The sequence below is a fragment of the Rosa chinensis genome, chromosome 5 (genome assembly GCF_002994745.2).
Source record: "Rosa chinensis cultivar Old Blush chromosome 5, RchiOBHm-V2, whole genome shotgun sequence".
NCBI classification, from domain to species: Eukaryota; Viridiplantae; Streptophyta; class Magnoliopsida; order Rosales; family Rosaceae; genus Rosa; species Rosa chinensis.
In genome coordinates, this window is record NC_037092.1 from 6,740,048 (window position 1) to 6,763,578 (window position 23,531).

The following is a 23,531-nucleotide window of genomic DNA, read 5'->3' on the forward strand; positions in this document are numbered from 1 at the left end:
TTCCGTGCTTTTCCCTTTAGATTTTGGATTGATTAAGTATAGAACACCCTTACGTTATGAGTATGGCAGGGAGGTCTGGGTGGCCGGCATCCTTAACTAGGGTTTTTAAGGCGGCCGGCTGTAGGATATCTTTGTTTAACTTATCTAAATGTAATGTCAATTGTAAGATTCTGTATTATCACATGGTTGAAATATAAGTGCAGTTTCTTATTGTTATACATTTATCTACTTCAACAAGTCAAAGATTTCGGACAAAATTAAGACAAAAATTAACAGCCCAAACCAGAGCAAATCGAGAATAAGTTGATAATTGTATTACTTAATTTATTAGTTGATCACATGTACATATATATATTGAAGAAATGGCCAAATGAGGGGAAAAACAAACATTATTTTGAAGCAATGGCCAATTGATCGATCTAAAATGGAGTAATTAGCATTGGACCTTTCTCGCCCATAAATATAACTAGATCGATGACATGTTTTCTGCTATTTTTCTTTAATCCATCATTAAGAATTCCTTGCACAATGCACGATGTAAGACAACGGTCGAATATGATCGAATCAACCTTAGGGCTTTACTTTTACTTTGTATATGATTAATGATTTTACAGAGCATTTCCACCGCCCTTACAGTTTTGAAACTAAATCCGTACGGACATAACTAAGCAAAAGTAGCTAATCACTTGAAGTTTTGAGTGGTCATCAACTATATGTTTGGGTTATTTTAACCATAGTGCATGGAGAAAAAGGGATTAAGCTTTCACATATAGGACACGGAGACGAACCACGACAGATTTGCATGCCCATCATCAACTGAGTTGGGACTGGCCTCTTACTTTTCTCCACAAAGTAAATTAATATGGAGTCTAATTTGTTTGGCATCGTAGTTATTACTAGTTAATTAGGAGGAGGAGGTAGAAGAAAGATAGAATCTGAGTTTTTGGAGGTATTCAATTTCCACAAAAAATATTGTTATGGAGGTTAATTTGTTTGGCATCTTAGTTATTACTAGTTAATTAGGAAGAGGAGAACGAGGACGAGGTATAGAAGATAGATAGAATCTGAGCTTTTGGAGGTATTCAAGTTCAAAGCACGAATGGATGTAAGATTGATACTGGGTGCGGATTAATGAAACCTAAGCCTTCACAAATTTTTCGAAGGAGCCAAAGGCTTGAGTGATAATGCTTGCTGAAGCATACACTATTTTAATTATACAAGATTTAGTGTAAAGCAAAATGCCAAATTTCATGTACGTCTAAGCTAGCACGCGTGCATTGTAGGGCTACAGACATATATGAAGAGCTAAGGCTGCTAACTTTGCAAAGCTTCTCTACTATATTATGATCGATCCACCATCAATGATATAAATGTGCGGGTAAGACAACATAAACGGATATTAAAGGAGAACATGCACAACTAAGAAGACTGATTTTTCAACCGTTGAGTTGATTTTTGTAGCCATTATAATGATAGAACATATTTCGTTTTATGTAATTTGTCAATGTAGATGCTCTACATGTGAACAAAAGTCTTGTCTAAAATTAAAATTTATGCGATCATCACATAGATAAGTAACATATTTGTTCTTGCTATAAGTTTAGAATTTTGGAGTTATATATTAAGGGATTCCGTCAATAGGGTATTGCTTAGTGCTAGCTCCACTTAACTAAAGGGAAAAATTCACCAACGGTGTCTGGACACTTAGGGGACTTTCAGAATGATACCTGAACTTACAAAGTTATCAATGTGATACCTGGACTCATTTTTTCGTATCAACATCGTACCTACGACCAATTTCCGTAACGGCTCCGTGACGGAAATTGGCCGTAGGTATCACATTGATACGAAAAAATAAGTCCAGGTATCACATTGATAACTTTGTAAGTTCAGGTATCATTCTGAAAGTCCCTAAGTGTCCAGACACCGTTGGTGAATTTTTCCCAATTTTGCACGTGAGTCACTTAATGAAGACAAAATGACCGATTTACCCTCAAATTCTTTCTTTCTTTTCTTTTCTTTTCTTTTTTCTTTATTCTTCTTTCTTTCTTTCTTTCTTTCTTCTTCTTCTTCTTTTCTGGTTTCTTCTTCCCCTGATTTGAATCATCAAGATTCAAATCATCTTGCTCGTCCGATTCCCACCGCCGATCGCCGATCAAACACCGCCGCTGCGTCTTAATCCACCTTCATGCACCACAGATGTTTATGGTTCCCCTAACTTCAAATCCTATAGCAAATTGAAATTGTGGATTGAGGCTTCACCGTTCACTCCGAGTTCATCCCCGCCGCCGCCGCCAATGACTTGACCACCACCACTCTCGTTCTCTCCTCCGACCCCCTTTTATACACCATTGATCAGAAACTCAGACCCCGCCAGCCCTGCACTCTCAAATCACAGCTCCAATCACACCCCTCCATCCTCTCCTTCTTCCCGACATGCAACACCACGTCCACACCATCCTCACCTGCAACTTCATCGGTTTAGCCGACAACTTCGGCCTCTAGCCCAACTTCGATCAGAGGCAATTTTCGGCAGACAAAGATTAACAACTTCAGCCTCAACACCATCCTCACCTGTAGAAAATTTGAGCTGTTCTTATTCACCAGCTTCGCCACTCCGCTGCTACCCACCATTGTGCCTCGTCGATTAGTAAACAAAGGACTCGGAGCCTCCACCATCGAGAAATTGAGGCTCACGTTCTGCGTGTCCTGCGCGGCCAATCGACGACCTTGCTAGGCTGGTCGTATCCAAGCCGATCCTGCATGTCGTAGAATTGAATGGCGGTGTGGGCGACGAGCCTGATACTGCGATCCCTGGGGCCTTTGGTGGTGCAAACCTTGTTGTGGCTGTCCTTCCGGCCGGTGGCCCTTAGAATGTGGCCTTGAGCCTCCACGATTTCGCTAGCGGTGGAGGAAGAAGCAGTCCTTATCCCCAAACCCAATCGAGAAGCAGTGGAGGATGATGTTGTTGTGCGGTGGTGGAGGTTGTTGTGGTCAAGTCATTGGCGACGGCGGCGGGGATGAACTCGGAGTGTGCGGTGAAGCCTCAATGCACAATTTCAATTTGCTATAGGATTTGAAGTTGGGGGAACCAGAAACATCTGTGGTGCATGAAGGTGGATTGAGACGCAGCGGCGGTGGGAATCGGACGAGCAAGATGATTTGAATCTTGATGATTCAAATCAGGGGAAGAAGAAACCAGAAAAGAAGAAGAAGAAAGAAAGAAGAATAAAGAAAAAAAGAAAAGAAAAGAAAGAAAGAATTTGAGGGTAAATCGGTCATTTTGTCTTCATTAAGTGACTCACGTGCAAAATTGGGAAAAATTCACCAACGGTGTCTGGACACTTAGGGACTTTCAGAATGATACCTGAACTTACAAAGTTATCAATGTGATACCTGGACTCATTTTTTCGTATCAATGTGATACCTACGATCAATTTCCGTCACGGAGCCGTTACGGAAATTGGTCATAGGTACGACATTGATACGAAAAAATGAGTCCAGGTATCACATTGATAACTTTGTAAGTTCAGGTATCATTCTGAAAGTCCCTTAAGTGTCCAGACACCGTTGGTGAATTTTTCCCCTTAACTAAATAACCAAGAACTTGTGCTAGTGTGCTACTTCAATCTTTGGATCCCTTCGAGTTGCCCTAAAATAACAAGTTCTAGCTAGATCTTACATCTTCGACCTCTCTACATTATAATCAAGATTCCTTTCAAGTTTCTTAATATCTTGTTCATCATTATATATTAAGTTCATAGTTAAGCTCTCAAAATTGCATGAGGAAGGTCGGAGTCTGCGGAGGGAGTTTTGTGGAAGTTTTAGTAGTATATTGGATGTATGATATATTTAAGAAAAATGGAAGGATGGTACGTAATATCCCCCACCCGTTAATTAACAAACCAAATCAAACAAAACGAAAAGCCAACTCAAGGGAAAGGGGAGAACAGAAAAACGACCTTGTTATGTTAATGAAATGTGGAATGACAAATGCAGTGACACAAGGCATGCTCCATTATCGAAAGCCCACAGAAAAAATGGCACGTAAAGAAGAAAAGATGACAAGACAAACAAATGAGAAACGAGTTTAATTGGCTTTCTTTCAGTAGGAGAGGAAAAGATTAGAACCAAATTAAGAAATCTGAAAGAAGTTTGTTGCTTCTTTCTTTTCTTGTAATGGCAATCTAAACACCATGCATGACATGAGGCCAAAGTCCAGAAGCATCGACTCCACGTAAGAGAAACAACTTGAAGCATTCTGATAAGTGTTTCATAAGGGACAAATTGGCTCGTGCTGATTCAACACGTACTCCACTCCCCTAGTTAATTAAAGTTTGATACCATAACCACCCAGTGATTTTACCTATAAATACCACAACCTTCAAAATTCTAAACCAAACTAGGTGAAGATTATTCCGAACGTATCACTTTCATATGCGCGCATAGTCCTACTTTTTCCTTTTTTGCATATCAGAAGATTTGTATTGGCCAACTAGATCCAAGTTCAGAGAGAAGGAAATTGAGTGCTGCAATCAGCAACTGATCGACCGGCAAGCAAAAGACATACTAGATGTTGAGGACGATGGTGATTCCTCGGTCACGAAATATTGCGTATCTTTTATATATTTTTGTGTTGAACTCACTATCCTCGAGTACCTGAACATCAAGTTTGCATCTTTCATTTTCATTCTTAGATTTCTCTTCTTAATTGTGGAAGGCCAACATCATTTCTTATATATGAAAGTAGGAACTAGCATATGAAAATCAATGTCCTCACTGGACTGTCCAAATTACATTTCCATTCGCATAATTTCGTTTCCATTGTAATTTCTTACTTTTTTTTTTCTTTCCCCATTATCTGGAAATTCCACGTGACCCCAGTACACTACTTTCTGAGCTAATCTCCGAACATATTACTATATAAGCTGAGGTTGTAAACATTGATCCTCAACCAAACTCAAAAACTGAGCAAGTTCTTTTGTTATTGTTATTAATACTAAAGCAATATTCATTGTTCTTGGTTTTTATTTCCGGTATTCTTTCTTGTGTACCAAGCCATATTAGTATTAGCTAGGGTTTTCGGTTTTTCTTTTTGGGCATAGATACAAACAACTGAAACAAGGATAGACCTTTATTGCTGGGTGGTAGACCTTTATTGCTGGGTGGCGATCCGGTCAGATTCCTATATCAGGGACGTCAACGACACCGCATCAAAGAAGCAAATCGGAGCTCAGATATGCAATCTCAGACCCTAACGGATTCAAATCGGAGCTCAAATGCAATCTCAGATCTCGGTGGTAGGAACGAGGTCGAAGCCGCCAGAAGATGTTGGAGTTGCCTTCGAAGGCGGAGACGATGTCATCGCTGTCGTTTTTGGACCAGACGCCGGAGTCGTAGGGCCAGGTGGTTTTGCCGACACTGGAGCTCATATACCAGATCTTCTGGATGACAACGATGACTATCCATTCACGGAGGAAGAGGAGAGAGTCGAAGATCCCGTTCAAGTCCGCGTCGTGCGTCGGAGATCCAGTTTGTGCATTGGAGATTCAGTTCCAGTTCCGATCACCGACGTGATGGTGGAGAGAGAAAGTACTTCGCCGGCGAGACAGAAGGGGAGTATTTCGCTGGTGAGAAAGGGGGAGAGAGAGAGAGAGTGGTTAATCTCAGAGGATTTTATCGGGGGAAGAGAGAGGAGAGAGTGATTAATTTCATATGAAGCAGTTAGTTTTAAGGGTAAAATCATCAAGGTAAGAGAAATTTGAGGAAGCAAGTGGCCTTATGTGTACAAAAAACATTAGATGGTCTTATAGCTAATTAAAGTTTCAAAATTACACTTATGTGTAATTTTCTAAAAGAATCAGCTCAATGCCTTAGAGGTCACCTATTCCACTCAATCTGAACAGGCAAAAAACCCTACCATGCAGTAGTAACCATACAAAGAAAAGCCACATTCCTATTTGTCTAGGTTTATAATTCATCAGCTCTTCGACCCAAGCATTACATAACGTGCCATACCAGCAAGTCAGCCAATTGGCTTTGTCAAATCTGGTTTACGTTCAGCTAGTATCAAGAAGTCCTTGAGAAAGGCAACTCCAGCAGGTGAAATCAAAGGCAACTGTGGAGTTGAGCCGAGGAGAAGCAATGGCACTGTGAAATGGCATCATTGACTCCGCGCTTCCAAGAACTGAAATGAACCTGGTAGAGCTAGAATTTGCTTTAGTCGATGAAGCAAAAGGAGACGACAAGACTTTAGGGCTTATAGCATTTAGTGAGCTGTGGTTGAGGGATCTGGAGCGAGCTGAGATGCACCTTGAGCCAGCTGTAAGTGCTGATCTGCAGAATGAAGCCATTTCTTGTGCCGGGGAGATAAGTGTCCTGAATTGAAGTGCCCACTTCCAACTTCTAACTTCCTGATTCCTGGTGTCAGAAGATAAGACCGGATTAGTAATAGTATATCCTCATGACCAACGTACATGTAAAGTTTCTCCCTTAATAGTTAGTAAACTGTTTTTTAAAAAAGAAAAAATATATATATATATTTACTGCAGTATGATTTGTCATTACTGTTCTCACAATCAACTTCTTTTCTCTCCCTATAAAAGATGGAAAATAAAAAACAAAGACAAATTGCATACAGGCATGTTCTCAATATTCTGTCTTGATAGTTCACAGTTCATCAAATCCAAAAACTAATTTGTGTGAGGTGCTGCCTTGACGAATCAGTAGGAATTTCATGAAACAACTATGTCCTCACCTCAAGTAGAAAATTACAAAGATAATACAAGTAAACCTAAAATGAGGGATGGGGGAAAGCATAGTGGGGTCAGATGACGCCCTAGGCATAGGAAAAAAGCTAGATTTGATGCGCTAGTTTACTGCATTTCATATAACTTCCTCATACTAGTGAAATCACCCCTCATCCAAAGGCATTAGCATGGAGTTGTAACTGTTCTCCTGAACAAGTTTCATGATCTCTACTCCTTCACAATACGATAATTTCTTTTGCTAAAAATACAAGAAGAACACAGCAAGACATTACAGTTTTTCGCTAAAAATACAATAAGCCCGTGGTTTTTCTTAGTTTTGCTAACATTTCAATTTACTACTTTACAAGAAATGGATATGTAAAGTCTTAATCTGATAAATCTGATTTGTCTAGATATTATGTTCAATCCCAATAAGACTTCACTGATAAATATCAGTTCAATCATAATATCAAATACTCTTATATGTTTAACTCTAGTATGCTCGATTAGCACTCATATCAGAATTTTTGAAAACCATACAACAAGACTTAACAAGATTGTTATGCTTAGTAGGATGGCCTCTCCTATGTGCACTAACCAAAGTATCATATAAAATACATGTGAGATGAGGAATGTGCTTGTTTTCATAAAATTGAATTGACTACTCTTAAGAGGCTTGAATTGCTCAAGCTCAAGAGAAAAGAAAAAAGTAGCACATATAAAGTTGGTCAAAAAGGTCTTTTTTAGTAATCTTTCCTGTCATTGTCTTCTATCACTAGCTGAATATGTTATGCAAATTCCGTAGGATTCTGCAGTAGCCCACATAAAGCAAAAGTCCTGCAAAGTTATAAGCAAATCGACCACGAATGACACCAAATTGCCAACTGAGGAATTTAAAAAAATCAATTCTCACTTACAAACCTGTGAACATGACAAAATAGTGGGGCAGAAGACATGGTGTATCCTCCAAACCCCTAAAGTGGGCGAGATACGTTTATATGTGGCGATTCACTTCTATAGAAAGAACCACTACTGAGTGGAAAAATGACCTTGTGTCAAAGACTAAAAGGCTTCCATGTCATAGAGTATTTCATCTGTTGAGCTCTGGTCCTAATTTATGTTCACGAAATTAATGCAAAAAAGTACTGCATGACATCTAGAACAGTGAAATAATAGAAAAAGATGAATGAAAAGACTATATATTAGCAACTCTTGAATACAGAGCTTTAAGCATATCACAAAGATTGTAAGAGCCAGGAGACATTTGTAATAGAACAAGATAGGACACTTTTTACTATTAAGACATTAATCCTTAGTCATTAGGAACAAAAAATATTCACAACAAATTTCAGGTTTAATCAAGGAATTCAATTTGGATCAATTTCCTATCATATAAATGGTTTATGGATAACTTTTACTAGAAAAATAATTTGTTTGCTTAAATAGGAGCCACTTGACTTAATGACACTCTTTATACAAAGGAAAGAGAGAAAAGATCTTGCCCTTTGACCCCTGTTAAGTGTCAAATGTATTAAATTAAATTTAGAAAGAAAGCTGTTCGGATTGTGCATGAGTTGAAAAATAAAAATTAAGCACCATATCAGTAATCATGAAAAGACACAACGATTTGCTTGCCAATGTTTAAGAGGCAGATGACACTTCTTTATTAGCAACCATGTGGAAAAAAAATCTCCAACATCCAAAGTGGGGGATACAAATCTACCAACTGATCTCAGAACGCTTAATTCAATTTCTAAAAGAAATTAAGCACAATATCAATTCAAATAAGGACCTGCATGGCATATCCTCTCTGTGCGAAGTTCGAGGATTTGGAGTATGCCTGACTTTTTACTCTAGGATCAAAGGCTTCTGTGCCATTTTTATAGGCCATTCATAAACTTTTACTCTAGACGCTGAGTAGGCCAAATTAATAATCAAAATCAATAGGTAATGCATGATATAGAGGGGTTTAAATAAGAATACCAGTAGATAATAGAGCAATATCAAAAAAAATTTATTGCACACGTGGGGTCAAAGATTCAAGATTATTAGCAGATAAAAACAAAGGTCCACATTGGATTTGTCAGCTTGTAGATGCCCCTAGCATTAGTCTAAAGACTAATCAATCTCTGAGATCTTGTAATGTGCATACAACTTGGCATATTTGCAGTACGATAAATTTGAGCTTGTGATACAAGCAATTACACTACTGCAAAAGTACTGCTAAGCTTAAGCACCAGCAACCTTTATAAGAACTGTTGCTTCTGCATATCAAAATGGCTGCAAATTACTATACACTACTCATTCGAGTCTCAATGCTGATCATGTTACTTATCTGGTCATTGCATGTTGCCACTGGTTTGGAAGCAAAAGGTTATGGTGGGTGCAAGACCATGCAGAGGAGGATCAATAGCAAGACTATCTTACGTGAATTAATAGCTGATTTGTCTAAGATGGAGAAGCAGCATTACAAAACGAGGAGCACATCGTCTGGAGACAGAGTTTCACCAGGAGGGCCAGATCCACAGCACAACTCATGCCCACCAGCATAACTCTGCAAAGCTCTTAGAAAGGATAAGTGCCGGAATAGCTCCACCACCACTACTACTAATGCTCGTAGATGCTAACTATTCCAGGATAGAAGTTCAGTATTGCATCATATTGTTAGGTGCTATTTAAGTACTAGAAGATGGTAAAACATCTGAACGTTTTCATGCATTTTTCTTTTTCTTGCAATTAATGTTAGATTCTATGATTTTCTTTATCTTAATCCCAAGTGCCTGCATGTGTGAGAGATAAAATAAAATATGCTACATCATATTACCAGTAGGTACCGTTGTAGCTAAAGTTTGAGAAGTGATGAGAAATGCAGCACATTGATCAGAGGTTTCGGCCCATGCCTGAGTTCTTTTTGGTATTTTATGCTACGGACAACCCAGAGAGAAAGTACTCGGGCGTTAAGTAATCAGAAATTTTCTTCTTTTTTTCTGTGGTTTTGTTATTGGAGAAGTTGATTCCATATAATCAATAACTCCTAATCCCGGTCATCCTTATCTATTGTTCTATAAAATGACTCTTTTTCTTCTCCTAAGAAAACGCTGCTGAAGGCTAACCTAATTGTGTTCTTTAAAAGTGCTAACCGGCAAGCTATTCGCATCATCCCATTGTTCTCAAGATTACAGAGAAAACTCTGAAAATGTAATTAAGGTTCCACCAATGTGTCAAAGACTACCATATTGTATCCACAGCAGTAAAATTCACCGATAAATATCCAAACAAGGTACAAGAAACATAATACTTACTACAATCACATTGCTTCTGAAAATAACAGATAAATTAATTATTCCTTTTAGGCATTTTAATATGATGACTTGGATCATTTTCTCAAAATGCTTCTGGATTCAAATTAAAGACTAAAACAATATAATTTCAGTGACCCAAAGTCGAATACTGCCCCAATTGTAAACCCCAAACTCGAAATGAGTCACAAACCCTAAACCCTAAAACAGCAACCAATCTCATAATCAAAGAAATTAAAGAAGACCCAGAATCAGAAACGAAGACCCAAAAGCCTGAAAGCACAGAAATCAAAGGTGAAAATTGCTCATGCCTGTTTCCCGCCGACTGAGAGTTCTGGGCTTCACTGCAAAGATTGGGACTTTTGCAATTGCGCGCGTTAAAGGTAAGTTCTTGGAGTCGGGTTTTATATTTGACCCGGTTTGCAAATCGGGTTTGTTTCAGCAGATGGATTATCTTGGTGATTTTATAATGAGTGGTGAGGACAGCAAGATCCCAAATAGAAAAGTTTGGGTAAAAATATTGGAGGAAATTTGGATGACAAATATGGACGTCACACTAAAATTTCCATTTCAAACCCTATTAATACAAAAAGTAAACAAAACTTTATTCAAATAGTTAAATATTTGTGAATTTGATCAGCTGGTTCTAGAGTGGATGTATCCATTTCTATTTTGTAGATTTGAACCATGTATCGGGTAATTTGGGACAGTTGATTCTTTAAGGTTTTTCTGAAGTGAATATCTTTGCAAAGTAGCTTACTCTTATTACAAAATTCTTTAGCCAATTTATTACAACCAAGATTATTTCTATTTTATCCTTAGGATGCTCATTGCAAGCTAGTGAGGCATGCCCATGCCAGCCATTGAGGCTAGTGAGACTAACAGTGTCCATGCAAGCAAGCAATGCTAACAATGCACGTGCCGGTCAAGCATGAGAGATAAGCACATGGAAAGTTGTGATATGTCAACAATGCACTAACCGTCTACAAAAAATTTTTTAATCCAAAATCAGGATTTTCACTCAAAACTATGGACTAGCAAAAGGTTTTTGATCAAAATGTCATGTTCTTGTTTTCACAGAAAAATATTATCATTAGTAACATTATAGTTTTAAGCAATTCTAGAACTGAGATAGACCTCAAATAACTTGACACCTGTTCCCCCCCCTCCTTCTTCAGTTCTTCCTCCTCTGTTCTCCTTCCTCTTCTCCACTCCCATGGCTGCCCATCGACTCTGCTTCGATCTCATCTCCGCCGTCGCTCTCTCAGTTCGGCGTCTTGGTAGCGCAATGAAGTCCATGGTCGCCTCCGCAGCCCAGAAGCCACCGGAGCCGCTCCTCTGCTTCGATCTCATCTCCGCCATCGCCGAAGAGCCCAAGGTCTCGCTCCTCTGTTATTGTGGAGATGGTGAACTACAGGAGTCGAAGAAGGAGAACGGGGGGAAGAACTGAAGAAGGAGAAGAGAAGGGGAAAGAGCCCAAAAAATAAAAGACAGATGTCAAGTTATTAGTGGCTGTGGTCAGCATGGGCTGACCAGGGCTGGTCAGCCAAGTTCTTTCCCCTCAAAGTCCCTATCCCTTTTTTTTTTTTGCACAATTTTCTAAAATCGAAAATGGGGGAACATCATAGATAAAAAATTAAATCGGGATTTTTTGGGTCTATCACTTAGAGAAGCTCCTAAAAATCATGTTTTGACATGGCACAACACATCCAAATCAAACTATGCCAAGAATCACTTTCCAAGCAAATTTTCATGTGCCATAATTTCACCATTGGTAAATCATTATTATAAGAGCGTGTTCCAAGTGGACGGCATTAAAAATAAATATTTCTTTTTAATTTTATACTCTGGAAAATTAAATAAAAAGTTACTTCTAGAGTTCTAGAACTCAAACAATTCTGAATCTTTTTACTTAATATTGCCTCATTGTGAGTTTGTGACTTCGCGGAGTTTATGTTTTCTGTGCCAAGTGAAAATTTGACATATACATGTTCTATAAGATACTTACGCCTAAAGAAGGAACAATTATAATCACCGGATTACATTTCATGACTGCCGGAAAAGGAGAAGATATGTCCACTCTAAATCCGTCCTTATTTGGTGCACTGTGCAGAGCTTCTGCTCTTCAAGTTAATATCGTAATAAACTTTGGCCAAAACATTAGCAGCTCATATCCTTTGCTGAAGTTACAATCCAAAGCTGGAGACCTACTTGAATGTAACTACAGGATGACAATTCATGCAATGAGTAATGCTACTAAACATTTTATACAGTACTTCACAACTTCAGCAAAATCTTCAGCTATTCTTCACCAGTCCATAAGGGAGCTGCTAGCCTGGAATGGGTTTCCATATAAGGCCGTATTACTCATCATCATGGGCACATGTCAACTACAACTACTGTGTTTATTTGCAACTTAAATGTCACAAATTAAAGCAATACTGGAAGTTAACCTTAATTAATCATACAAACACAGTTCTGTTCATGATAATCGAGCAGACTTGTACAAAAGTAAGACTGAAAGTGAAATTTATATATGTTAGCGGAATGAAAGAGAACTTCCAGCCAAAATAAAACCACAGATCAGCATGACCTGGTCTCTAATCAGTTTGTTTTTCAGCAAAGCTAGTATAGTACCAAAATAAGCTGAAGTTCCTGTCCATGGTACACATGTTTTCCAGTCTCCTCTCACTTCTGAAAAGCCTTAAGAGGGTCATTAGGGTCAATATCAGCTATAAGTGGGAGATCAACTGGCAAACTTTCTAGACTCAATCCTTCATCCCTCAGCTTCGCAACCACTTCCTCAAAAACGAGTCTGTTTCCCCGCAGAGTAAGGTGCAAACCATCCCTGCATTCCAACCAAGAAAAGTCTTATCATATGTTCATATGGTTTTCTTAGTAATTCACTAGTGCCTACACAATTAACAGAATACAAGGTGATAAAAAGATCACGTGATCAAATCAGTCAATGTTCATTGTAGAGAAATTATCGATAATGATGCTTGATGTGTACGCATAACATCACTAACATAATTGAGAGGTAGACCTTAGATGAGCTTTCTGCCAGTCAGGAAACTGCTGCATTTTGGTCCAGAGATCTATTACTGGAAGACCACTTTCTCGAGCTACGGCAACACAAGCCTCTGCAAAAGCACCAGCAGCTTCATTTGTCCTCTCGGGCTGATTCAATGGATTCTCAATATAGGGAAATCTGTATTTTAAAGCATATACATTGAAAACCAAATTCTTTTAAGTGTCAGTTCAATTTGATACTTTTACATTATGATTTGAAGAATCAAAGAAGAATGAAACAAAAATAAATGAACATAATTGACAACGGAACTAAAAACAAGATAAGCAGTCGATCCATACTGAAGGCGTCCATCTTCATCAATCGGAGGAGGTGTGATGAGAATAATGTGAGTAGTAGGCCATTGCTTCTAAAAGCCAAGAGAAAAAAGTATTAAAAATATGTAGATAGCCTAAAATGGAAAGGCAAACACATAGTAGGTTGAACATAGGTGATTTCTATGCGCTGACTAACGCAAACAACTATATTTGTCCATGCAAAGCTACAAAATACATGTACTTCATGAACCACCCAATAATGGTCGCAATGTTGCAGACATTAACTGTATAGAAGCCTTAAGCAACTTGCTAGAATCTCGAATGGATCATTCATGCCACTTAAAGGTATGACAAGCCAATGCTGACTATATAAAGTTAATGAACCCACATTGCTTTATACTTGCTGGACTCTGTACCTAAGAGTAGTCAAGTTTAGAACATAACTACTTGATTGCACAAGTCTCATGTCAAAAATCTCAACTTAATTACGGACTATTGCCATGGTGGAAAACATAAGAAAGTTAGTACATGGCTTCGTTTCAATTTTATTTAAAAACTCATGCCTCCTCCAAGAAACACTCTCATTCGTAAAAGAGCTTCTCTAATACATTAAATCTCAAAAGCTTACACTTCAAAATACCATTGCTATCAACCATTTTCTGAATTTGCCTATGCATTAGAAGATTCAAGTGTTTGAACTTATCTATGGCAACGTCAAAGCCAATACCAAGATGCCCACATTGATGTGGAATCAAGGACCACTGAACCCCAGGGTTTGTGTGTCAAAAAGACACCTGAACAGAAGGACCAGATTCACCCTTATCTATATTCCCAAATTAAGAACAAGTACGTTTACTTCATCTAAGACTACTGCGAGTACTTCATAGACAAGAACATCAAAGTACACTGCTTTAACGATGTTTACAACTACTTCCATGGTTTCCCATATGTATCACATACTATTTGAGCTCTATTGCTTGTTAAAGATGGAAAGAGAGCTTTGATACTCTTCTTCCCTAGTTTTTCTTTTCCCTGAATTTCAGATGATAAAACTCTAATGCCAAAGCAAAATCAACTAACATGACTTCTGCAAAAGTAACACCTAGCCACCTAGGCATCAGATTCACTTGGACAACCGATTAGATAAGCTTTTTGAAAAGATCAAAATTCCCTGAACTATTTTGCTAGTAGAGCTTTGAGCATTCGAAAAAGAAGCGTCTCAACTCTTCACTGTCACATGTCTTTATCCGAATGTTATCCAAAGCAAAGGCTGAAAAACCCCATGATTCTAAGAATTTTCATTACAGGGAATTGAACAGAACTACAGAAGTACCAAAATCCTTTAAGCAAGCTGAAGTGAGTCAAGTGACGCATTGCAAGAATAAATTAAGAGCTATGCCATATCATAATCCGCAAAAACATTAGAAGTTAATAAGAAACCAACAAATGATTTGACAAAAACACAAAACAACGAGAACGTAAAGGCAAACAAAACCTACCAACCACATGCTTGGCTTTAGCTAAATGAACAGTAAATCCCAACAAATCCACATTTGAAATAATGCACCAAACTTCTAGGGTCCCAGCTTCCAATTCATGAAAAGCAGATACACTCCCAGGCACTACACAATCCCCATACGTCTATCTACGTGGCAGATATTACAATAGGCCAAAAGTGCAAATTCTGGTGCAATGGCCTCACAATTCCTCAACATTTTGAGAAAGAAGAAACCTTTTTCAAATAAGAACCCAGTTGGTTTTGTAATTCGATAAACATGCAAGTCAAAGGACAAAATCACAAGGCTTCATCATCATCTTCCTCGTCAATTTCTCCGTATATCTCTAATACACATCAACATTTTGAGAAAGAAGAAACCTTTTTCAAATAAGAACCCAGTTGGTTTTGTAATTCTATAAACATGCAAGTCAAAGGACAAAATCACAAGGCTTCATCATCATCTTCCTCGTCAATTTCTCCGTATATCTCTAATACACATCAACATTTTGAGAAAGAAGAAACCTTTTTCAAATAAGAACCCAGTTGGTTTTGTAATTCTATAAACATGCAAGTCAAAGGACAAAATCACAAGGCTTCATCATCATCTTCCTCGTCGATTTCTCCGTATATCTCTAATACACATCATCAATGTCCAAAAACATACAAACACTCTAAACAAAACTAATCAATTGTTTGAAAGAGCTGAAATTTTGCCAAGAAAAAGAAGAAGAAGAGAATCTGTACAATAAACAAAGATAGATGGTACCTTGAGGAAGGAGACAATGGAGCGGAGGTTCTGCTTGTACTCGTCAACCGGCACGTGCTGAAAACCAGAGCATCTATCGGGAAGGCAAGCGTCATTAGCGCCGAAGAAGACGGTTACAGCTAACGGCGCTTCACCGCCGCCGTCTTGACTCCCCGGAAAAACCCTCTCCAGCACCTTCTGAGCCCACCGAGTGTTGTACCCGCTATAACCTCTCAGCACCACATCAACCTAGTCAATCACAAATCCCATATGAACGATCAAAGACTATAACTTTTGGTAAATCATGAGATCAACAAGGTTAAAATGAACGTTTTTTTTTTACCGTGCGAGAGAATTGGTGGGCAAGAGAAGCACCCCAGCCACCGTCGCCGAACGACTCCTCCGTGATCGAATCACCAAAAAGGTAAATCTGCGGCCTCATGTTTTGCTCTGCTACTTGTTCAAAGCAGCGGAAGCTAGCTAGTTCTGTCTCTCTTTCAAGTTTCACGTGGCATGCAAATATACACAGGTCTGCTATTTAAATAGAATCTGATCTGGTCGCATTTGAATTGATTAATGAAATTACACCAACCAAAGCCAAAGGGTCTGGTTCTGGTAAAAGTCGAAAGATGGGTGTATTTACTGGAGTGTGCCACCGGTTGCTTGCTGACATGACTGGCTTGACTTTACATTAAATTTGAGTGAGACTACTGGATGAATGGGTAGTCTCTTTCATTCGTGGGGCTCTACTCTAGTCTATTGTAAGTAATAAGTGCCTATCTGCTCAGATCTCAGGGTCAGCCGCAGAAATAAAGCAAATGAAATCATGAACCATATTGATTCAGTCGCCGAAGATTGCTTTAATCACACACTACGAGTTTTCGAATGCAATCACTAGGGATAGCTTTTATGACCAGAACATGTATGTCGAGTACATAAATTAAGCTCTTCAAGTTAGCTCAAGTCGCTTGAGCTTCTTAATGAATTATCATTTGACCAAAAACAAAAAAAAAAAACAAAAAGTTGGCTCTAGTAGAGTCACATGGATGAATGATCCAAAAAATATACTCCAGTTAAGAAACTGCACTGGTAAAAGATGAATAATACTCCATCTTTCCACTTTGCTAAGAATACTACTACTTTACGCACCGTGTAATTACTACTTTAGACATCATATAATGATAACGGTCTATCATTTTAATGTTCTTAGTCTATATATGAACTCATGTTAATAAGCTCGAGCAAGGAAGCTAGAACTTTATAGATAAGACTCAGAAGACGGGAGTGAGATCATTGCTTTTGGAAGGCAAAATAAGATCACCTAACAGAAGCTGTGATAATTTACTTATTTTCTTCTGACAGAACCAAGTAATTATTTCTTATCTCTGACAGAAGCAAGGAGCTGGTATTGATGAATCAGGCTCCAACATTTGCATGCATGTAATAGTAAAAGACCTAATGCAGCATCACATGCAATCAATTATCAGTAGTCATGTTCAAGGGGTTGGGGGCCTATTAGGGCACTTCATATAATTATGCCACAAGAAAATAATTCTTGCTTTTCTAATCCCTCTTTTTGACTGAATCAATTACACAGTTCCTACTTGTTCCCTGTAATCCTTGCAGATCCAAATTCATTTAGTATTTAATTGGAGTCTTTCCAGCAATAGCAGTTGTATGAAATGATAATCGAGTAATAATGCAGAGCATGCACATGTACCTTTTTCTGATTATTAGAAAGAATCAATTGTAAATTTTTAATGCTAGACTAATCCAAATTTGCCCATCTCAGTTGTTTTCATTTCATTGAGAGATCCACCTGTTAAACGTGTAAAGATCTAAGTGTTTTTTTTTTTTTTTTGAAGATTCTAAAGTCTGGTTTGATAGAGCATTTACATTGATTGAGGAAGGCTTTTTTGTCAAGTTATAGGATTACTATTTGCACGCCCACAAAGGTTACTTCAGTTGCATCATATATGTCACCCAAGTATCATTATGGAATTAAATAAATATTACAGAAATATAATGTTCTTTATCAAAAACATTGAATTTGAAACTTTGAAATATTCTACTAGTCTACAAATCTATTATTTACATACAACTTATTTATAAAATTATAAACAGACATAACGTATAAAGAGTGCTCTTTGTTCTTTTCTGTGTGATTATTGTTAATATATTGTAAGAGACGTGTGGATATGGCTTCGCTAGGGCTTGCTTGCGGCGGCGCCAAGTTTTTGGCCTGGGTAGATGACTTCTTAGCTCTCTCCGGTCAGCTTGGGAAGGATGGAGGCGGAGTTCCTCTTCGTCAACGTGCTTCTGAACCTGTCGAACTCTGGTTTTGACTTCTGTTCCTGGTTATGTTGATCTGCGGATTTGCTATGGCTATGGGCTCCGATCCAGTGGTGGTGGTTACTGGTGAGTTTGGTTTTTAGGATGCCGACTGGACCCTCTCTCGGGTTTTTGAGGCAGATTCGGTACGGGGATCGGAAGTGGGTGCAAGAGCGGGTGGTGCTAGATCTCTGTCGGAGGAGCTCGTAAAGCCTCGACTTTGGGCGGACATGTTGGACGGTGGTCTAAGCAAATTTTCTTCTTTAAGTGTTGGTGATTATGATGGATGTCAGATGACACTTGGTTGCGATGCTGGCGGAGGTGTGACTAGCTACAATGGGCTGGCTGAGGGCGTCTTCTGTGGGACGAAGCCGGAGGTTGTGCTCGTAAAGATGGCATGGTGGTCGGCATCGCAGAGGACTGTAGGGATGCTAGGGATTCTCAGGTTTCCTTCTCGGTCGATGGTTTGGAGTATTTGGGCCAATTGGGCCTCAAACTGGATGGTGAGCCTCATCCTTGGGCTTGGTCTGGGGTTATGCAAGGCTTGGACTACCTCTTTGCTAGGGGGTTGGATGGGTTGGGTCTCTATGGCCCAAAGTGCTGTTTGAATTTTTTTTAGGTCGCAAAAACCAGTTGCTCTGAGGATCATTTTAATTTACTCGCTTCGGAGTTTCTAGGTTTTTGTTTGAAATAATGGTGCCTGGATTTCCTAAAAGGTGGGTGTACTAGGGGTTTCCTGGGTCTTATTCTTGTTCCAAATTAGGTTTAGGGTTCCCTAAGGAACGATTATTTCTGTCGACCCCATAAGGGTGTTTTGTTTTTGTACTGCTTGTTGAATATATATAATGGGCTGACCTATTTTCGTCAAAAAAAAAAAAACGTATAAAGAGTGAATGAATAAAATATATTAATCATTATTAGTAACATGATATTTCTCTCCAATAACGATTTTGTAGATATTATTTTTATGGTAGGCAAATAAACAAATTTGTTAGGTTTCATGCAAGTATGTCCGTTAATCCCACTTGGTTTGTCGATCATATTCAGGCCGGCTTGATCACTATAGTTATAATTAAGGGTTTTTGTCCATTTACCCATTTTTAGGGATTTTTTTCCCCTTACCCCATTAAGTTTTTTTTAATTATCTCTTACCGAAAACACTCTAAGGAAGTCTTCCCTAATACCCCATTAAGTTTTTTTTTTTTAACACCATTTTACTCTCACCCCTTTGTTACTTAGAGAGAGAGAAAATGGAAGTGAGAGAAATCATAGGAGACTTTGCTGGAGCCGGTTGTCGGAGGTCCCTAAAAAGGTCGTTGGAGATTTCATAGGTTGTCGGAAATGCTTATTGCCCCTAATAGACGTTTATTGCCTCCCAATAAAGCAGCAATAAACCTCTATTGCCTCTCAATAGACGTTTATTACCCTCCAATAGAACTTTCAGTAGCCAGAATGAGAACTAATTTTCCTAAAATTAGACAAATAAAACTTTGATTAAAGAAAAAAATGAAGAGATTATATCAATTTAAAAACGTCTATTGCCTTCCAATAGACATTCAAAACTTTTTTTTTCCTTTCCTTCTGCCCCGGAGTTGAGCGACAAGGTTCATCATTTCGACGAAGTTCTATTGCCCCAATAGAATTTTTTTTTTTTCATTTTTCTTTCATTATGGGCCTTTTGCCCCAATTTTACCAAAAAAATAAAAATAAAGAAAGAAATTAATTTGGACACCCAGAGAAAAGCTCTGGGCACCAAATCGTCGTTGTTCTCCGCCATCGGCGCACCAGATCAACGTTGTCCTCTGCCATCGGCCTGTGTCGAGCGCCGAATCTCGCCGGAGATGATTGATCTGCAAAGGGCTGCAGTCGAATCGAGGCGAACTCTTTCGCCGGAGATAACCTTATGACCCTTCACTCTATTCCCAATCGGATCAGAGATTGTGAACATCGTCGTGGTGGTGGCGGTGTCGGTGGAGGTCAGCAGCCCATGGAGAATGGCTCCGCCACTGAGGACGAAGATGGAGAAGGCGGTACTGTTCCCCAACGGATCTGTGAGAGAGAGAGAGAAGTAAAGGAGGGTTGGTTTTGGTGACCGGCGACGACGACAACAACAGTGAAGACTGCGAGGAGGAGGAGGAGGTCGATCTGGGCCTTGAGCGTGAGGGAGGGGGAGGGAGAGAGAGAGAGAGAGAGAGAGAGAGAGAGAGAGAGAGAGAGAGAGAGAGAGAGAGAGAGAGAGAGAGAGTTGGTCGTGACCGGCCGGTGGTAGAAAGGAGAGAGAGGAATTAAATGGCATGGATGTAGATTTTTAATTAGGGTGAGGGTAAAAATATTAATTTAGTTTAAATTGTTTTAATGAGAATAAAAATCTGTTGCTGGAGTAAGTAAGTTAATTTTTATCAATTTTGGTGTTTTATTGATTAGGGCCACAAAAGTTGTATTCGCTAAGGAAATGCCGCAAATCTGTTTGCAATTATCTAACGTCGGATAATAATGTATAACATACAATCATGGTGATCACTTGATGAAGAAGAAAGTAAAAGGCACTACTCGAATGATCCATAATCCACTCAATTAGGGTTTATTGTAGGATGTGGAAGAAAATGGAAGTTGTTTTCATATCCCCACAACGAAAAAAAGGTTTCCTCATGCGTCCTCACTTTTACTCCACAAGTTGCATTTCAAAGGCTACAATAATCAAGCTACAAAGCTAGAGAGTTTGCATGTAATGGTATATGAAGTCAAGTTTTTTTTTTTTTTTACTGTCGTCATTGTCTTATAAACACTATGATACACATATTACGTCATCAACTCATCACACAATCCATTCGAAAGTCGTGTTGGAATCTACTGCACTTCAAGCTAAAGTCAACTTACTTGCTACCTGCCCATCTTCATAACATGTCATTGAGCAAACGCCTTGTATAATTAGAAAATTATAATAACAAAATTTAAAGAAAAGCTCTCTACAAAACCCGATAGTAATATGATTATATTCAACAAGCATAATTTTCTGCCCGCTCGATCATTTTGAAATTTATATGCTTTCAGCAAAAAAAAAAAAAAAAAAAAAAAAAAACTTATTATTCTGCCCACTCGAAACTCCTGACCCTTATTTGAATGTCGAATTCGCAAAATAGGAAAAAATAAAATAAAATTTGCTAAAAGACAGTAAATCTCGATGGGTCTAATGGGCTTTTAGGTGCGAACGTAGCTATTAGACATGACAAGGTTTGGCCTGAAACTCCTTCAACCAAAACCAGAAACATGACTGAAATCCTTACTTGAGAGTTGAGGCTTAAGCTAAAGCATCCCAACTCGGACGGCCGAAAATGAAAGTTAGAAGGCTAGCCACAATCGGACCGTCCACGTTGTTAGCTTCCCAAAACCACAAACCTCCTCTCCCCCCAAATCAAGTTTTCCCGCCAACACAATCCCCTGCCCCTCACCCAGACACCACTCTATCCTCTGCTCTGCAGAGTTACATCAACTCAGACGACCCTTCCCCTGGCCAAAAGATCCATGCCCATATTCTCAAATCCGGGTTCCGACCCAATAACAATGTCTCCATCAAGCTCCTCATACTACACCTGAAATGTGGTTCGTTGAAATATGCACGCCAGATGTTCGATGAATTGCCTGCGAGGACCCTTTCCTCTTATAATTACTTGATCAGTGGAAATCTCAAACATGGGCAAGTAAAGGAGTCGATCAATTTGGTTAGAAGGCTTGTTTTATGTGGGGAAAGGCCTGATGGGTACACGTTTTCGATGATTTTGAAAGCGTCTACTTGTAATGGTAATGTGCCGTTGCCGTCTAGCTTGGGGAGAACGGTGCATGCCCGGATAATTAAGTCGGATGTTGAGGCTGATGATGTGCTTTATACGGCGCTTGTTGCGTCTTATGTTAGGAATGGGAGACTCGGCTATGCGAGGAGTGTGTTTGATATGATGTTGGAGAAGAATATCGTGTGTTCAACATCGATGATATCCGGGTACATGAGTCAAGGATCTGTGGAAGATGCTGAAGATATATTCCGGAGAACGGTTGAGAAAGATGTTGTGGTGTTTAATGCAATGATTGAAGGTTACAGCAAATCTGTTGGATCTGCTAAGAAATCGCTTGAGGTTTACATTGACATGCAGCGGTTGAATTTCCAACCTAACGTCTCTACATTTGCTAGTCTCATCGGGGCGTGCTCAGCTCTGGCTGCATTTGAAATTGGTCAACAAGTCCAGTGTCAGCTAATGAAAACTAACTTATTCATGGACATAAAGATGGGAAGTGCTCTTCTAGACATGTACTCGAAATGTGGAAGAGTTGAGGAGGCACGGAGAATTTTTGACCACATGCCTCAAAGAAATGTATTTTCATGGACTTCAATGATCGATGGTTATGGGAAGAATGGATATCCTGATGAAGCACTTGAGCTCTTCAGTATAATGCAGAAAGAACACCATATCAAACCCAATTTTGTAACATTCCTCAGCGCACTCTCAGCTTGCGGACATGCTGGGCTGGTTGATAAGGGCCTTGACATCTTCGAAAGCATGAAGAGGGACTACTCAATAAAACCAACAATGGAGCATTATGCTTGTATGGTTGATCTCTTGGGACGTGCTGGACGTTTGCATCAAGCATGGGAGTTTGCAAAGGGGATTCCTGAGAAGCCCAATTCCGGTGTTTGGGCAGCGCTTCTTAGTTCAAGTACAGTACATGGTGATATTGAGATGGCAAGGTTAGCATCCGATGAACTTTTTAAGCTGAATCCAGACAGTCGGCCAGGGGCATATGTTTCATTCTCTAATAATTTGGCAGCTGCTGGGAAATGGGACAGTGTAAGTGAGCTTAGAGAGAAAATGAAAGCACGAGGGATATCTAAAGATATTGGCTGGAGTTTGGTTGGTACCGATAGTAATTGATGAACTAAAGCAAACTTGCAAAGAGGATTTATGGTTAGATAGCTGAAGATTCCAATGCCAATCTATGCGGACTATTCCAGCACATGAGAATGTGCAGGTAGTGAACAAATTAAAGGGATCTGGAGCGTACTGCAAACTCAGCCAGTGTTTCATTGATTTTCGGACACATCAAGGCAGTCAGACAGACTCAATTTTTGGAGCAGAATTGGAGATGGCTTACTGCTTAATTTGAGAAACAGTAATTACGTAGAGAGGTAAACCTTTTCTTTGTGACAGTTACTGTGGATTACCCAGTCAGTAGTTCAAGTTTTTCACGTACTCTTAAGACTGAAGCATAAGTTTGACTAGCTCGATACGGCATCATCAGCTCCTCTGTCACAGCATCATTATCTCCAAAATTGATTGAATTACATACCAAGTTGAATTTTGATTTCTTATATAAAATCGTGATTTGCACCCTATAGAAGATACTGAATGAGAAGACTGACGTGGGTATTATTGTTGGTTGTTCATATGTTCTTTTCAAAGTTTGTTTTGACTTGTTTTAAGCCAAGGCGGCAGGCAGAGTAGACGTCTTTCTTTGGCCAACTAGTATTTTGTGTTCTCCGTCAACAAATAATCAAATATTATATATCCATG

The 23,531-nt window shown here is 39.1% G+C and overlaps 2 protein-coding genes across 3 annotated transcripts; one reads left to right on the forward strand and one right to left on the reverse strand.

Moving 5' to 3' along the window:
• Positions 1 to 12,469: 12,469 nt before the first annotated feature.
• On the reverse strand, positions 12,470 to 16,181 carry LOC112168104 (GDSL esterase/lipase At5g45920). 2 transcript variants are annotated; one of them, XM_040519597.1, is made up of 5 exons: positions 15,983 to 16,181; positions 15,661 to 15,888; positions 13,421 to 13,485; positions 13,095 to 13,259; positions 12,470 to 12,896 (listed from the first exon to the last, which is right to left on the reverse strand). In XM_040519597.1, exons 1-5 carry the CDS (start codon positions 16,079 to 16,081, stop codon positions 12,737 to 12,739), a joined length of 717 nt encoding a protein of 238 aa, XP_040375531.1. In that variant the 5' UTR covers positions 16,082 to 16,181; the 3' UTR covers positions 12,470 to 12,736. The 2 variants fall into 2 exon arrangements, with proteins under 2 accessions (XP_040375531.1, XP_024160995.1); XM_024305227.2 differs by having other exon boundaries at positions 13,421 to 13,488; positions 15,983 to 16,173.
• Positions 16,182 to 21,150: 4,969 nt separating this feature from the next.
• Positions 21,151 to 23,337, forward strand: LOC112201457 (pentatricopeptide repeat-containing protein At1g28690, mitochondrial). The gene has a single exon (XM_024342331.2). It carries the CDS (start codon positions 21,303 to 21,305, stop codon positions 22,890 to 22,892), a length of 1,590 nt encoding a protein of 529 aa, XP_024198099.1. The 5' UTR covers positions 21,151 to 21,302; the 3' UTR covers positions 22,893 to 23,337.
• The last annotated feature ends 194 nt before the right edge of the window (positions 23,338 to 23,531 follow it).